Source organism: Vombatus ursinus, unplaced genomic scaffold (assembly GCF_900497805.2).
Source record: "Vombatus ursinus unplaced genomic scaffold, bare-nosed wombat genome assembly UNPS02014894.1, whole genome shotgun sequence".
Taxonomy (NCBI): domain Eukaryota; kingdom Metazoa; phylum Chordata; class Mammalia; order Diprotodontia; family Vombatidae; genus Vombatus; species Vombatus ursinus.
Genome location: NW_020954672.1, coordinates 298,391 through 316,210, shown reverse-complemented (window position 1 = coordinate 316,210; position 17,820 = coordinate 298,391). Strand labels below are relative to the sequence as shown.

The following is a 17,820-nucleotide window of genomic DNA, read 5'->3' as shown; positions in this document are numbered from 1 at the left end:
ATAAGAAATGCATTTACCTGACTTGGGTCCCTTTTCCGTTAATCTATCCGGAGTGGGAAACTTTTGGCCTCCAGGCCACGTGTGGTGTTCTAGGTCCGCAGCCTTTTAACTGAGTTCAAGTTTTACTAACAAATCCTTTTATTAAGGAGATTTGTTCTGTGAAGTTTGGGTTCAGGCAAAGAGCAGCTCTTGAGGACCTAGAGGGCCACATGTAGCCTCGAGACTGCAGGTTCCCCACCTCAATCTATACATTTAAAATATTAATGCTTTAAAAATAAGAGCCTTTGAGGCATGGTGGGTATTATGCTGGACTTGCGGTCAGAAAGGTCTGTGTTTAAATCTTAGCACAGACCTGGCATGGGCAAGTCATTAAGCTTCTCTAATAAGTGCACTAAAATTTTTTGAGGAGAGAAATCATTTTCATTCAGGGAAGGCTTCAAGGAGGAAGTGGCACCTCAATATCTATATCATTTGGAACAGAAAAACTATATGCACAGTATGATCTTGGTAGCTTAGATACCAGGCTTAGTAAAGAACCAAATTTACATTCCAGGCCTGTAGCGTGCTGTGACGAGTAATTGCTGTTCAGTGCTCCAAGCACATTCCCTTTTACTACCCTACACACCCAAGCAGAGCTGCTCTCTCAGGCCTTGAGATAATTTTATAATCAGACCCTTCAGGCCACTCCCTGTTTTCCAGTGCTTAGAGAAGCAGAAGTTAAGTCCTCCAGGTCTACAGTGGCCTGGTGCAAAGGTTGCAAAGATGGTGCATCTGGTGTTATTAGAAGGTCAGTTAAGTGGCACAGTGGATAGAGCTCTGGATCTGAAGTCAGAAAGACCCCAGTTCAAATCCTGCCCTAGACATTTACTGGCTGTGTAACCTTTGGCAAGTCACTTATTCTCTGTTTTCTTCAGTTTCCTCAACTGTAAAATGGGGATGAAAACAGCACCCACATCCTAGGGTTGTTATGAGGATCAAACGATATAATATTTGTAAAGTGCCTGGCATGTAGTAGGTGCTTAAGTGCTTGTTCTCTCTTCTCCCTCCCCTCAAGTTCCTCAATTAAAGATTCATTTCCTTAGAAATTATCCCTTGTTGAAATGCAAACACCCCCAGGTGAATAACACATTAAACTATTTGGACTTCTTAAAATACTCTAATACTTTTTTTGGGAATGAGTATATTGGGCCCTTTCTCACAAACAAGTTTTGGAGGGCACACCGAGAGCCTAGAGAGCTAAATTATGATAGATAAGGGAATTTTCCTAAAGGAGAGGGGAGGGTATCAAAATACAAACTCTGTCAAGGACAGTGGGGAGGACTTCCGGTCAGTCCTTTCTGTTCCTGGGAGCATAAAGAGCAGAGATGACTGGAGGTCCCCTCTTTTGAGGATCTAAGGGCACCCCATTGTCCCAGCCGCAGCCCCTTGGCTCCCGGGTCGTCCAGCCCATCCCAGCACCAGGCTCCTGTTCCAGCCTCCCATCGGTCAGGGCAGGCTGGCTCCCTCCCAGTAGAGACCACAGTAAGGGAGAGCTGGGGATCCACAGTGGGGGCGCAGGAAGGAGTGGGGCTGGTTACCTGTGCACAGGCCCTCCTTGGAAAGACAGCCACAGAAACAGCCCAGCAGGAAAGAATCCTGGCTAGAAAGAGGGAAGGGCGTTGGCAGGACCCGGAAGAAGCCCAGCTGCTCCTCCTCCTGCCCAGAGTGGGAAGCAAGAACCTGGTAGCCGGGAAGGGAGATCAGATAGCTGTCAGCAGGTATGGGGCAGAGACTGCAGAAAACCGAGGAGAAATCTGGCTGGAGGGTGACAAAACCAGCTAGCCTAGACTCGGAGGTAGGGATTGGGGTGAGCCTCGGGGAGAGAAGGACTTACTGAGATTTCAGGCTCAGGAGGCACGGGAAGGGTCCTGCAGGCTTGTTTGCCTGTGTGTCTCCTCCCCAGCAAGTACGACTCAAAACTCCAGCCCTCTATGACTCTTGGGGAAACAAAGCCCTACTCTAAACGGTTTGTGCGAGTTAGCTTTAAAGGGATAGCTACCCTCAGGCTCGATCCAGGAAGAATGAGCTCAAAGTAGCCCAAACACAGTGGCCTTGAGGGCCATTACTTTCTGCTGTGTGTGTATATATACATACATACATACATACACACCCATATATACACACATATATATATACATACACATACACACACACACATATACAGAAAGAGAGAGATTGCTTTGTATATATTTGGTTGCATGTTTTCCCCCCCTTTAGACTGTAATCTCCTTGAGGGCAGGGGCTGTCTTTTGCCTCTTTTTGCATACCCAGCGATTAGCTAAGTGCCTCACACAAGCGGTTGCTGTTCAGTCTTTTCAGTTCTATGGACTCTTCATGACCCCATTTGAGGTTTTCTTGACAGAGATACTGGAGTGGTTTGTCATTTCCTTCTCCAGCTCATTTTACAGATGAGGAAACTGAGCCAAATAGGGTTAAGTGACTTGCTCAGGGTCACATAGCTAGTAAGTGTCAGCGGGCAGATTTGAACTTGGGAAGGTGAGTCTTTCTGCCTGAAGGCCCAGAGCTCTATCCACTGTACTACCTAGTTGCCTTGTTTGGCATATAGTATTTGCTTAATAAATATTTATTGGATTGAATTGAATTGGTTGGCAGTAATCATATAAACAGTAACAGGGGCGGCTACAGTGGATAGAGCTCCAGCCTTGGAGCCAGGAGGACCTGAGTTCAAATCTGACCTTAGACACTTGACACTCTTACTAGCTGTGTGACTCTGGGCAAGTCACTTAACCCCAATGGCCTCACCAAAAAGCAAGCAAACAAACAAAAACCAGTAACAACTCATATTTCTCAAGGACTTTAAGGTTTATAAAGCACTTTCCTTGCAATAAGACCTAGGAGGAAGGATGTGCAAGTAATATCCCCATTTTATAAATGAGACTAGTGAAACAGAATTGAAATGATTTACCCAGTCACACAGCTAATAAGTATCATAATATAACCCAAGTCCCCCCCCCCAAAAAAAGACACAAAAAGGTTAGAGTTCTACCCCTAACTTGGATTATCAGTTGAGAATCAATTTATTCAGCCAACCTTAAGTAGATTTTAGAAATGAGTATTTACTAAGAAGATAGAATAAGAGCAGCTGGTACAAAATATACCCTGATATCTGTGACACTCTTGCCCGCAACTATATAGAGTCCAGGGGAAAGTGGAATCAAGCTGAGATGGAATATGTGTCACAGCTCTTGAATGCTGGAAATCCTTCCTATCCCACCTCACCCCCAATTTGGGGGATATTCAAGAAGTTCCTTTTAGGTATGGTATAAGTCTCTTTGCTAGATGCACCCAGAACCATGCATCCAGTCTGTCCTTGGCTCCTGAAACAGACATTGCCACCAGATGATCTAGGAATATGAATAGGGCACCAAAGAGAAAATGGAACTACCTCTGCATTGGGGGAAGAGAAGAAGGGATGATGCTAGGCACCAATGGGAAGATGGCAGATTCAACATCCTCTAGGCCCCTCAGAGCTCACAAGGTCCTTCTCTAATCAGAAACCAAGGACTTTCGTCTCTTCCACCCCCATCATCCCTCACCCCCAAGTTCCTCCTAAACCAGGGTTGGGGAGCCTGCGGCCTCGAGGCCACATGTGGCCTTCTAGGTCCTTGGATTCTGCCTTTTGACTGAGTCCAGGTTTTACAGAACAAATCATTTTTATTAAGGAGATTTGTTCTGTGAAGTTTGGATTCTGTCAAAGGGCTGTACTTGAGGACCTAGAGGGCCACATGTGGCTTTAAGGGTGCAGGTTCCCCACCCCTGTCCTAAACTGATCATTTATAGGCAATCCTTGAAATATGACCAAGTTTCTTTTACCTATCCAATCACAATTCTTGGTCATTGATATGAATCAGTTCAAAAGTTTAGTCTAAGGCAGGGCTTCATAAGCTTTTTTGTATCAAAGACCCCTTTGACAGTCTGATGAAGCCTATGGACCCCTTCTTAAAATGTTTTTAAATAATTAAAGAAAATGCTATATTCAGTTGGAAGTTAGTATAATGTTTTTCCCCAAGTTCATGAATCCTGTGAAATCTATCTACATCCCTGGTCTAAGGTCTATAAATGATTAAAACATGTTATCATCTTGTTAAAGTATGAACCATCACAATGGGATGAGGTGGTTTTGACTCCATCCTTACAGTAGTATCATGAATTTAGAGCCAGATTGGACCTTAAATGTCATCTAATCCAGTGTTTTCAATTTAGAAATGAAGAAACTAAGTACCAAAGATGGGAAATGAAATGGAAAAGTGAACCTTGGTTAAAAGACACACATCTAGAGAGGAAAAACCCATAAGGAGAAGGAATGCCCAGTAAGAGAGAACTCTCTAAAGATTGTAATTTTCTGAAGATTTTCCTGGAGGAAGCCAAACTGGATTTCTCCTCTCTGTCATGCCAAACCCAGGTGCCCAAGTATTTCTTCAAGAAAAATTTTTCCATCATTGACAGGAAAGATGTCTCAACTTCTCTTACGAGGTCTAGAAAACATGTGGAATGCTACATCAAAGAAGAAAAGAAAAAAATGGAACTGATAAGGAAATGTATAAAAAGAACAATACAGCCTCTGGACCAGATTCCATCATTCCTCAGAATGGCCTCCACTGCAAACTCTCTCTTGAGTCATTGCCAGTGCTTTCCTATGGAGGTGCCAAGTATACCCACAGGCCTTGGAACAGAAAACTGACAAGCCACTCTGGGGAAGACCTAACTTGATGTTATCCGTAATATCTACAACAAAGGTTCTGAAACTCTCCTGTCCCCAGTAAATGTGCCTGCACTTCCCTAACTCCTGCTACTGCTTGCCTTTTTTCTTTTCTACATTTACTTTGAGAGACAATATATTCCTGGGGAGAGAAGTTTCAATCATGAGTCTCCTGTTTCAGGTAGGATAGGTTTAATTGTGGAAAGGTACAAAACCCTGGTTCAGCTTGATGGTCAAAGAACTGTCTTTGGCTTACCCCCTTGTGACTAAAGGTGATTGGTTATCACAGAATCATAAAATTAGAGTTGAAAGAGAACTTAGAGGCCATTAAGTCCAACCCCCTCATTTTGCGGATGAGGAAAACAGAGACAGAAAATTATATAATTTGACCATGGTCATACAACTAATAAGTGTTTAAGTGGGATTTAAACACCAGTCTTTCTGACTCCAAATCCAAGACCCTATTCATTCTACCATGCTCCTTAATTCATCATGCTTGCTCCCATAGCCATCAGATCTAGTCATCCCCATAGGCCTTGGAACATTTGCTTTCCAGTTCATCCCATAGTTCAGCTAACTCCAGATACAAGGAAAACTGTATTTTGGATAGAGGAAATCAGGTCAAGTGGCTTCTACCTTGTGCTCCTGACCCTTGTCAATACAGGCTGAAAGGCACAAGAGTGATGGGTTAGCCCTCAGGAGTAGATGTTATCCATGAAAAGATTGTCATCCTAAAAGTATTAAAAGAAGTTTGGAGCTACCTTCAGGTCGTCCTCCACCATCACAACAGCCTGCCATTTGAAGATACTGATGATTTGATTGGGGGCCAGTAGATGCAACAGACAATTTTGTAAAAAGTCTTGAAATTTTGATGTTCAGTTGGGACAGGTATGGCAATAGTGTCAGAATGTTTGATGTTCAGGATGGAATTGTCATATGAACCTGACTTACAATAATGAAGAAATGCTCATCTAAGAGCTGGTAATGAAGAAGGTTATAATGGCTAAGGATTGTGCTGGAGTCTTAAGCAATGGCAGAGATGAGGAGGACAGATGATGTGGAGCTAGGTGGCACAGCTGATAGAGTACCATGCCTGAAGACAGGAAGACCTGGCTTCCAATCCAGCCTCAGGCACTTATTACCTGTATGACCCTAGGCAAGTCACTTAATCCTGTATGCCTCAGTTTTGGCATCTATAAAATAAGTCAGAGAAGGAAATGGCAAACCACTCTAGTATCTTTGCCAAGAAAACCCTAAATGGGGTCATGAAGACTTGGACACAACTGAAAACAACTAAACAACAACACACGTTTATTTCCCATCCATCCCACCTCCCCTCACCTAATAAAAAGAAAGGACCCCTATATTACATGAGCACAATAAAGCAAAACATGTTCCCCCTACTGAATATACTTCTTAGAGTTCTCCCACAGTGCGATGGGCTATTTCACTAGAGACCTTCAAGCAGAGTCTAGATGACTGTTTGTTGGATATGTAATTGAGCAGATTCTTGTTCAAGTACAGGGGGACTAGATGCTCTCTGAGATGCTTCCAATTCTAAATCCAGAGGCAGCTAGGTGGTGCAGTAGACAGAGTGCTGGACCTGGAGTCATGAAGATGAGTTCAAATCTGGCCTCAGACACTTACTAGCTGTGTGATCCTGGACAAGGATCACACAAGTTATCACATATAATCCCTGTTTGCCTCAGTTTCCTCAACTGTAAAATAGGGATAATAATAGCACCTACTTCCTGGGGCTGTTATGAGGACCAAATAAGATAATAACAGTAAAAGAGCTTAGCACAATGCCTGTCATAGAATCATGCTATATAAATAGCCTGACTATGTAGCATGCCAAAAATGTCCATGTGGTTTTCTTGGCAAAGATACTGGAGTGGTTTGCCACTTCCTTCTTCAGTAGTTTAAGACCAACTGGTTAAGAGACTTGCCTGGGTCACCAGCCAGTAAGTGCCTGCTATATAAATGTTAGCTAATAATAAAGCTATTATTATTCTCTAAATCATTCGGTCCTGCTCATGACCTTCCTGTTTGCTTTTCCAGTTTTTCAGATGAAATGGAGAATTTCCAAGTGACATATTCTCAATGTATCCAGGGGATCATGGATAAAACAAGGGGAAATTATAGGAAAAGTAGTAAGGAAAACATTCTTCCCCTGAAGTTCACCAGCCCTAGGTGAGTCACAGTAGCTCCTAGCCTAGGAACTTGGGATAGATCAAGATCACCTCTGCCACGCAGGTCTCTGGCCACAGTGGCCTTAGTGGTCCTGTCATCTTTGTGGAAGTGCAGCAATCCAGGGCAACCCAATCATGTCTTGGGTGGCAACAAGAGTTGTATAGATAGAGTGACTTAGGAGCTCAAAGAAGGAAGAGAATCATTTTCTATTTAGGGAGAGGGAGTGCTGTAACATAGGTGGGAATCAGGGAAGTCTTCATGGGGGAAGTGGAGTGATATAAGCATTGAAGAATGTGTAGGACTTCAACCAGTACTTAGGTATGTCAAGCAGAAGCAGTCCAGTCAGATGAGGACACTTCACCCAGAATGAGGAAAAGACATAGAAACAGTCACAGTGGCTATTGAATCAATGATAAATGTAATCACTAAGTACTAAAGGAATTTTTGTTGTTGTTCAATTGATTAGTCATGCCCAACTATAGCCTGCTAATACTGTCCATTTGGTTTTCTTGGCAAAGATGAAGGAATGGTTTGCCATTTCCTTCTCCAGTGGATTAACGCAAACAAATTAAGTGATTTGCCTGGGTCACACAGTTAGTAAGTTCCATGTTGGAACTCAGGTCTTCCTGACTCTAGACCCAGCACTCTATCTGCTAAGCCACCTAGCTGCCTCCTCAAAAAAGAATTTCGTGGGTCTTTAGTCATGTCCAACTCTTTGTGACCCCATTTTGGGGTTTTCTTGGCAAAGATACTGGAATGGGTTGCCATTTCCTTCTCCAGCTCATTTTACACATGAAGAAACTGAGGCAAACAGGGTTAAGTGACTTGCCTAGGATCACCTAGCTAGTAAGTGTCTGAGGACAGATTTGAATTCGGGAAGATGAGTCTTTCTGTTTCCAGGTCACGAACTGTGCCCCGTGCTTCCTAGCTGCCCTGAAAAAAGATTACCAGGCCGTTACTGAGAGCTAGCCCTTATTCTTACCTAACTTACTCAAGACTGGTTGATACAGAGTGCTTAAGTCTACTACATTTGTAAAGGGCTCCCTCTGGTCTGAATATAAAACAACATTAACAATAATGATAGCTAGCATTTACATAGCCCTTCAGGGTTTGGGAAACACTTTTACAGATATTATTTCTTTATATCCTCACAACAACCATAGGTAGGTGCTCTTATTAACCTCATTTTACAGATGAGGAAATTGAGTTTAAGTGACTTGCCCAGGGTCACACAGCTAATAAATATCTGTGACCAAATTTGAACTCAGGATTTCCTAATTTCAGGCCTAGTGCTCTATCTGTTATACCACCTAGCAGTCTCGACAAGACAGTTTAAGGCCTAAGAAGCCATTCAAGCCAGTCTGCTAATGTGGCAGTGCTGACCAGCTCTGGAATGGAATGCTGCAGTGTGTTCCAGATTGGGGCAAAGGGAACCTGGGTGGCTTTGTTAATGACTAGTACATGTTCTCACTGTATAGTTTGTTTTAACATCAGTATCTAACTAGGTAATTCCTTTGTGAGTATAGCTGTGGCTCTCTTCCTTAAAACCCCAAAGATACAGGCATTTAAGGCACATGAGACAAGTTGAGCAAACACTTCAAATAGAGAAAATCTAGGGCGTGTTGAGGAAATGTTGAAGAGCCTGGTTTGGTTAGAGCTATAGGATGAGAAAAGAGGAGCATTAAGATGAGGCTCGCAAAAATGGAGGGCTTTAAATGCTAGATTAAGGAATTCGGTCTATATTTTATAGGCAGTAGATAGCCATTGAATGTTTTTGTGTGGGAAGTGAGGTGATCAGTTGTGCCTTAGGAAGATTTATTTGATAGGAGGATCTAGGATTGTTTGGAAAAGGGAGAAAATGAAGACAAGAAGTATGAAAGCTATTGTAATAGAAGTATTTTGGAAGTAGAATCAATGAGGTTTGGGGGCTAATTGGAGAGAGGTTAGGAAGATCATTGGTGACTTGGAATCATTGGAAAACAGTTTCAATTTGAATGGGAGGGTTAAAAGCTAAATACCGGTAAGGAAGGGAAGGAAGTAACTACAGGCAGTTCTTGCTTTACATAAATTGGCATTATGCAAATTCAATTTTACTTAAAGAATTCTGAAAGAAATTTCAGCCAACTACCAATAATAAAGGGTGTGTGCAGTGGGTGAGGAGGGGGCAACATACTGCACGTTTATGTTAGCTTTACTGTATAGTACTGTGCATACGTTATCATTAACTTTACCTTTCATTTCATAATTCTGTTTATTATCATGGAACAGTATTTAATATGTCTGCATTTTAGTGTATTTCATCATTTGAATAAAGGTATTTTTTTGTGTATGCCTTTGTTATATAGGCTAAGTGGGTGAGTAGGAGCAAACTCTAAACCCTAAATCCACATCAGACTCCCCAATTCTAACTCTAACCCTGACTCCAACTCTGCCTCTGACTCCTAATCAATTTTAACCCTAATCCTCTGACTCTAACCCTAACCCTAAATTTGCCTCATTTTCATTATGTGAAACTGCTTTAGGTAGAGGCCTATGGAATGGTCCACTTGCATAAAGCAAGAACTGTCTGTATAGTCTTCCTTGATCTTTTTTCTGAGAGAGGAAAGAGAGATGGGATTGTAGTTCAACGGAGTAGCTGAGTTGGATCAATTCAATAATCACATTGAGTGGCTACTAAAGATCCTAGGCTTTAGAAATACAAATTAAAAAAACAAAAAAAAAACCCAACAAAACAAAACAGTTTCTGACCTCAAGGAGCTTCTATGGAGATGAGGGTAGGTGCTTGGAGATGAGCATAACTTGTACACAGATAAATATAAAGAGGAGGCAATTATCAGATGGCAAAGGTGATATCAGATAAATATTTTGGGAATGTTTGGGGTTGAAAAAAGAGGGAAAGGCTGGGAATAATGGAAAGTATTGGCAGTGGGATAGAGTGGAATGAAGGGCAAAGGGAAGGAACCATGGAGGTGAGGGAAAGCTTAAAAGAAGAGGAAGGGGAAGGTTAAAAGTGTGAGTTAAGTGATTGAGGGTTCTAGGTTCCCAGAAGAGAAAGAAACAAAACAAGGTCATAAGTGATAGAGGATAGCCTTAGAAAGGAGATGTGACAGCTTTCCTCTGAGACTGACTAGTAGATGTGACTAGACTTTCCTCTGAGACAAGAAAGAAGAAAAGATGGCTGAAACTAGACTTCTAAGAGTGAAGGAGGAAAGCTGAGAAAGCGCAAATCAAAGAGCCTTGACTTTAGCACAGGAGAAAACAAGGTCTTATGTTGAGAGTGAAAAGGGTGGGGTATAGGGTTGGTGGCTTGAAGGAAAGTAGAAATAAAGTTTGAGAAAGCTGTGGTGAGAAGTGTACAAAGCACTGGTCCTGGAGTCAAGAAGACTCAAGTCTTAATTCTACCTCAGTCACTTATTACCTGGGCAAGCCACTTAACCTGTCTTGCCTTAGTTTCCTCATCTGTAAAATGATGATAATAGTAACACTCACCAAACAGTGTTTCTGTGAGATAACATTTGTAAAGTGCATCACAACTCTTAAAGGGCTATATAAATGCTAGTGTTAATCATGAGAACAAACCCCAAAATCTGAAATAGTTTTAGAAAGAAATTAGATCATTTGGTAGGGAAGAAAGCCAGAAGAACTCCCTCCTCAGTCTCTTTGAGGTTTATATTGTATATGGGTTCAGAGAAGAGTATCAGCATGAAGACTGCAGGTAGCAATTGCTTGAAATGTAAGCATAAATGTTGAAATTTGGGGAACCTCCAAAACAAGCACTGGGTGGACCCTAATACCTGGGGGAGATTCAAGCATTCCTTGCAGCCATCCCACTTTCTTGGAAGCATCTCTAAGGTCAACCAATTTCTTGCCACATCAAGGTAGGTTCAAATAACATTGAGAAATAAGGTTTTCTGGAAAATATATAAGAAAAAATTTCCCTACACTATTTATATTCTAGTTATCATAATACTAGGAAGGATTGCAGAGTAACAGTGAGGGCTTTGTGAGCTTTAATAGCATGAATTAGCAGGGGATATAATTGTCAAGATCTTGTGATTTATTCTACCCATTCTTAGTGTATTCAGGTTAATGGAGAGAAATCAGCTCCCTTCCCCTTCTTCCCTTCCCTCCCCACCTATCCCTCAGTTATTACCTTTCTTCTCTTTTATCCCTAGTTCTACCTCTTCCAGTCCTCTCCCAATGATTGCCATCTCTTCTTTACTCCACCCCACCTTTATTTTATATATATAGATAGATATTATCATATAACATAATATTTATTATATGTATGTTATGTATATATATTTCCTGTCTTCCCCGTGTAACCATCCCGTCACTCCTCTTTGTCCATTCACAGTAATTTGCTATCACCTGAGGGAGACAGCACTGACAATGGTGGGGGTGGGGGGTGGAGACAGGCAAGGCTTCCCATAAGAGATGGTACCTGAGCTGAGCCTTGAAGGAAAAGGATTCTAAGCTGAAGACATGAAGGTCGAGGGCATTTCAGGAATGGTGGGTGAGGAAGGAGGGAGAAAAGTTTATGCAAAGGCAAGAAGGGATATAGAATGCTAAGTCCAGGGAACAGTTTAAGTAGGCCAGTTTGACTGAAATATAGAGTACATTAAGAGGACCAATAATGGATACGTTAGGAAAAACAGGATGGAGCCAAACTGTTTAGAGCTTTAAATTCTAGAAAGAATAATTTTTTTTATCCCAGAGGTAAAAGGGAGCCACTGAAGATTTTTGAGCAGAGGAGTGACATGGTCAAAGTATACAGTCAAAGGATGTGGGTTCAAATCCTATCTCTGTCATTTACTTCTAATAGGGCTTTGTATAAGTTATTTAACCTCCTGGGCCTCAGTTTCCTTATCTGTAAAATAAAGGGCCCTCATTTGATGTGGGAGTCATCTGTAGGTCATGAAGAATAAAGATAAACTGTATTTACTTGTAGCCTGTATGATGTGGTCTTACTTCAGTTTTTTATGTGTATAAAGATGACAAATGAACTAAGGAAACAGATGAGATCACCAAAGGAGAGGTTGTAGAGAAAAAAAGGTGCAGTATAGAGCCTTAGGAAAAACCCATCCTTAGAGGGTAGGAGATGGATGATAATCTAGCAAAAGAGAATGTGGAGGGATTTAACAGATGGAAGGACAATAGTAATAGCTAGCATTTATATGGTGCTTTACAAATATCTTAATTTATCCTCCTAACAACCATGAGAGGTAGGTTTTATTATTAGCACCCTTTTACAGCTGTTAATTGACTAAAGTTAATTGACTTGCCCAGAGTCACACAGCTAGTTAAATATTTAAGGCAGGATTTGAACTCAGATTTTCCTGATTCCAAATCTAGTGCTCTATCCACTGTGCTACCTAACTACTGAAAATAATGGTAAGGAGGCCAAGGAAGTAAAGAATATCTCTAAGGATGAGATGATTTACAGTGTAAAATCAGAAGATAGAACTAGCGGGAAGGAAAATGAGAAAAGGACACTGGACTTAGTAGTGGAGGTCATTAGTGATTTTAGAGAGAGAAGTTTCAGGAGAACAATGGGGTTGGAAGCCAGGTTATAAGTAGCTGAAAAGTAAGTGGATGATGAGACATTGGAGACAATGAAGTACGGATAACTTTTTAAAAAGTATGGATAATTTAAAAAATCTTTACAATTTTTAAAAGTAATTACTATGATCTCCAAATTAAGAAGAAGTGTTGGAGCCAGCACAAGCATTGTTTCTCTGATAGTAGAGATGTTCAGAGGGTGCCTCTTAGTCTAGGCACAGCAAAGAAAAGCACTCCAGGAAGAAAGGCAAGTGAAAAGGAAGAGAGAGGATCTGGCACCCAGTGGACTCAGGAATGCCCTCAACATGGTTATTGGGTCGTATTTTACCTCTAGCCTGAAGCAACATATGACTTCCCAGGGTTGGTAATGTTCTTTGGAAATTATTCACAAGATCATAGATGTAAAGTTAGAAGGTGACTTCAGAGTTTCTTTTAGTTTCAACTTCTTTTAGTTGAGGAAATTGAGACCCAGAGGCATTAAGCAAAAAGGACATCCAAAAACTTGCCCAATATCATACAGGGTGCAAGCAGATGAGGTGGAATTTGAATACAGATCCCTGGACTCTAAATCAAGCCCACTTCCCACTATACTCTGCAACTTTTCTCCCCGTCATCTACGGACAGGAAGACAGGTGAAAGAATGGTTGGATTGGTCACTAGTCTACATTGAGATCCCTTGTTTGAACTCTCTTGATTCCTATCAAAGCTCCCAGCCCACATTTGTGATACTTTGTTTCCTTTCTCAGTTTTTCCCTTCTTAAGGTATTTATTTTTCCTTTTTACTGAGACTCTGCTTACTCCACGTTCTATTGCCCTTTATTATTTACCTTTACTACATGTCCCTGCTACCACCTTTCGTTCTCTTCCCAGTCCTCTCATTATTAAAGAAGATAATATTTGTAAAGCACTTGGCGCAATGCCTGGCACAAAGTTAATACTTAATAAATGTTTGTTTACTTTCCTTCCATTCCTTTCCCTCCATTTCTTCTTTTAAATTTTTTTTTCCTTTTTTCTTAAAAGTGTAAGTCTAACTACAATCACTCCCCTACTCAGTAAACTCCAGTGGCTCACCACCTCCTCCAGGATCAAATATAAAATCCTCTATTTGGCATCCAAAGCCCTTCATAACCTACTCCCCTCCTTTTTCAGTCTTCTTTCACCTTCCTCCCCATCCTCCTCCAAACAAGATACACCATCTCTTGACTTGGACTGATTGTCCCTGGAGAGCTTAGAATTCTCTCCCTCCTCATTTATTCCTTTTGGCTTCCCTGGTTTCTTTCAAGTCCCAGCTAAAATCTTATGTTTTCCAGGAAGACTTTCTTAGTCCTCCTAATTACCAGTACCTTCCCTCTGTGGATTATTTCCAATTTATCTTTTTGATAGCTCTTTTGGATATAGTTGTTTGCATGATGTCTCCTTGTGAGATTGTAATCTTCCTGAGAGCAGGGACTGTCTTTTGCCTTTTTTTCCTAAGCGCAGTGCTTGGCTTATAGCAAGTCCTTAATAAATGTGATTGACCAACTGATCTGCCCTTAGATCTGTGACCATAGATTTATGACTTAAATCTATGACCATAGATTTAGATCCGGAAGGGCTCTCAGAAGCCCTCGTCCAACTCCCTCATTGTATAGATAAAAAACCAAGACTCAAAGAGATTACTTAAATCTCTTGTCCAATTCACACAGATGATGTAGTTATCAAAGGCAAAGATTTGAACCCAGGTCTTCTGATTCCCAAACCTGTGGTCTTTCTATTATACCATACACTGCCTCCTTTATTATACCATTATACTACACTACTACACATGCTTTTCAGGACACCTCTGGACTGGGAGTTGGGGGGTTTGTGGAGGAAGGATTGCCAAGTAAGTCTGACATTCTACTTCAATCTAGCTGCATCAAAACCCATCGTCTCATTTGTTAGACAGTGAAAAGACAAAAGCTAGTTACTATTTTCTATGGTAGTAGAACCTGTTGATACTTTGAAAATCATTATTCAGTTTTTCCTCAGTTTCCTCTCTTGCAGGTTGAATAAGCCCCCAAGTCCTTTAACATTTCCCCATAAGCTCTATCCTTGTTTTTATTACTTTCTAGATTTTTCCTTAGTTTTCCCTTGCTCTCTGGGTAAAGCAGCTGCCACTAGATTGTTGCTTACTGAGCCGCCTGGGAAGAATGTGAGGGCTAGGGAGTGATTCAGTTTCAGTTTTGAGAAAGTTAAAACACTGCTGGAATAGAAATTTTGGGAAGGAACTTGATCTTAATTTTAAAGCTCCCAAATTTTCTCAGCTGTTTTCTCCTCACTTATCCTTATTCTCATTTCATCTTGAAAATGTTGAAGTTTGATAAGCTCATCCGTATATTTTTTATATATATTTGCTTTTTAAACCCCACCTCCTGGGTTAAAGCCATTGAGTAAGTTTTCAAGGAAATGAAACTGAAATAAAGTTTTCTAGTCTTTTAAGAGCTTGGCATGTTGATTGCTGATTGTAGGAAGGTCTCTAAATTAAAGGAGAGAAGAGTCATTTGGAAGAACATCCTGGACAGTCAGTAGGAGGGTCACAGGAATATCTATGCTGGGGAAAAGTGACTTTTCGTAAGAAAGAATGATGGAGGCAGTATCACTTTTGCTGGGTATGTGATTTTTTTTAATATTTAATTTTTTTTAATAAAAGTGCTATGGAATGTGTGTGACAGATTTGGTGTTTTGTTTTTTCTAAATCTCTGTTTCCAGTGTAATGAATTCCTCCCAGTGAGCTCAAAATCACTGAATGAACCCCCAAACCACAGAGCCATCTGAAGAATGGTGAGATTATGTGACTGGATATGCTCTACTTCTGTGGCTTTTCTCTTTTTTTAAACTAATTTTTCTTCCCTCTTATTCCTCCAGTCCCACTCCCACAACCTTAATTGACGGGGGACAACAGAGATGCTCAGGAAGAGAGAGAGAAGCAAGGAAAGCCAGAAATCAAATTTTAACCTGGTCCAGCACAGCTCCTTTCAGAATGCAAGCTGGTAAATTCACCTGAGGATTCTCTCTCACAGGGGTTGCTAATTACACAGCTATTATCAATATCAGGCTGTGATTATTTGTCTTACACAAAGTTCTTTTCTGAACTTTTTCAGCGAGGTTGGGGAATCTGATAGGTGGCTTTTGAATTTTGGACTAGAAGTAAAAAGGTTGGATCAAACATGTCTGGACCTGTGACCTGCAATGGATATCATCTAAGAAGCTGCTATGAAAGAGTCTCAGATGATAAACAACTAAAGGATCCCAGATTCAGCTTGGAAACAGTCAAACTCTCTCATGGTCCTCTTATGAGAGTCTCAGGGAGACATCCACAAGGCTCCTCAGCATATAGCAGGGACAGTAAAGATTGGATGACTCCGGATCACCTTCAGAGATATCCAAGCACAAATGAGACTCTATATGTGACCCTTGAGGAGTTTCATTTATGGAAGGTCCTACAGGGAACACTGGATTTGTCTCTTTGGAAGGTGAAAGTTGACTGGCAAATAGTCCAGGACTCAGCAATCATTTCCTTCTTTGGTTCCCAGAAAGTGACTTCTAATGCCAAGATTGCCATCAGTAAACTGTTGATCCTTCTCAATTCCACTGTGAGAATGAATCCATGGCCTGGTCTTATTCAAAAGCAAAGAAGGATGAGTGGTTTCTTCCAGGTAGGAGATGACCTTAATCTCTATCTCTGGGAAGGAGAAGCTTCCACTTTCCGAGCCTCTGTTACCATGAGCATTAGCAGTAGGCCACTGGACAGACATAATGAAGTCAAAGCAGTGCCCAAGGTAAGGGTGCTGAGGCAGCATATCCTGAATAAGCGAGGTATACCCCAGGTGCTCCTACAAGTGGTGCTGTTATCTTCCTGGGCTGGACCTAGCTCAAGGAGGAAGCCAGCTTCTATAGATGGAAGCCAGGAGCTGACAGCCAGTGCAGTCACTTTGGCACTGCAAGCTGCATCCCAAGAGAAAAGTGCTTCGTTGGTGATCCACCCCACAGGTCCAGCAGCCCTAGCAAAGGGGATCATTCTGGGAGTCAAGGAGTTTAAGAGCGTTCAGCCCACAAGGAGCAGCCTGAAGAGTCTGACAATTGCAGTAAATGATAATGACTTTGTAGCTGAGTGTGAGGTGGAATGTTGCAGGTGGTGGCCCCGTGGAAAGGATCACCATGTCCTCCTTCCCTACATCATGAGCTCCTGGGAAGCTGTAATAACCCAGGTGGTGGTTGGAAGCCTCATTAGCCAGAAAGTAAGTGGTCACTATTGAGTCTGGTTCACCTTAGATCAATAGTCCAAATGCAGCCTTGAAAAGGGTCCAGGAATGATCAATGGGAATGATCAATTGGGCAATGGGGATCTAGGGAAAGCTAAAAGAGTTATGGGTAAAGAGAAACCTAAAGAAGAACAGTAATAGTTCTTAAATATTCTAAGGAATTCAGAGGATATAACAAGCTATTTTTTATCTCCTTTGAGAATAGAACAATATAAAATAGGTTAGACACACAAGAAAGAACATCTAGTCAGTGAAGATTTTGAGACATGGAAAAGGTGACCAAGGAGTACTATAGACTTTCTTTCTGCCGGGATTTTTTAGAACATGAAGGATCCCTGTTTGGGCTAAGGGAAAGAGAAATGGAGGGCTCTGGAAACCTCAAGACTGAGGGAAAATGGTTTAAAGTTCTATTACTTGATAGAAACTTTTTTTTAAAGAGGATATTTATCTTAATTTTTATTAGTTATTTCCATTCTTCTTTCTTCCTGGGCTTTTCTTTTGTTCACAGACAGATGTGGTGGTTTTCCCTTGGATTCTGGAACCCCACAATAGGAGTTGGGTCCAGGAGACATCTACCCAGGTCCAGGCAGCACTAGAGACCATTCTTGATGCCCAGGATCTCCTCCATGGAAACATTATCACCGTTCCTGCTTCCAGCTTGCCTGGTCTGCATTGCCAGATCCTATATATCATCTGCCTGGATGCAAGATTAGTTCAACGGCGCCTAGAAGTCAGCAAGGTTTGGCCTAATGTTTGTTGGAATATGGATGAATTAAAAGGGATTTTATTAAGCATTTATTATGTGTAAAGTTGTTTCACAGGTAAACACACAGATAACACCATTTGTTGGACAGGAGAATGCAGGAGGGCTCCTAACACTAACAGGTGTTCTGGTACAGATTCACTTTTGATCCAGTCAGACAGGAAGACAGCTTCAGAGGGGTTAAATAAGCTTATTTTATTCTAGTCTAGTCTTCTTAAAAGAGGGTTGCTGATAATGGGAGCACCAAATCCTACAGCATT

The 17,820-nt window shown here is 41.4% G+C and overlaps 2 protein-coding genes across 2 annotated transcripts in view; one reads left to right on the top strand and one right to left on the bottom strand.

Annotated features, from left to right (window-relative positions):
- TEP1 (telomerase associated protein 1) overlaps nt 1-1,652 on the bottom strand; it is a 53,073-nt gene extending 51,421 nt beyond the window's left edge. Inside the window, exon 1 of the mRNA XM_027842953.1 lies at nt 1,578-1,652. The gene's annotated coding sequence lies outside the window, so the exon portion shown is untranslated. The remainder of the gene's footprint in view (nt 1-1,577) is intronic.
- Nucleotides 1,653-1,745: 93 nt separating this feature from the next.
- The window catches only part of LOC114028732, a 36,607-nt gene continuing 20,532 nt past the window's right edge, over nt 1,746-17,820 (top strand). The window contains exons 1-6 of the mRNA XM_027843008.1: nt 1,746-1,834; nt 4,264-4,796; nt 15,004-15,144; nt 15,245-15,316; nt 15,401-16,773; nt 17,306-17,536. Coding sequence (XP_027698809.1) covers nt 15,703-16,773; nt 17,306-17,536 — 1,302 coding nt within the window. The 5' untranslated portion in view covers nt 1,746-1,834; nt 4,264-4,796; nt 15,004-15,144; nt 15,245-15,316; nt 15,401-15,702. The remainder of the gene's footprint in view (nt 1,835-4,263; nt 4,797-15,003; nt 15,145-15,244; nt 15,317-15,400; nt 16,774-17,305; nt 17,537-17,820) is intronic.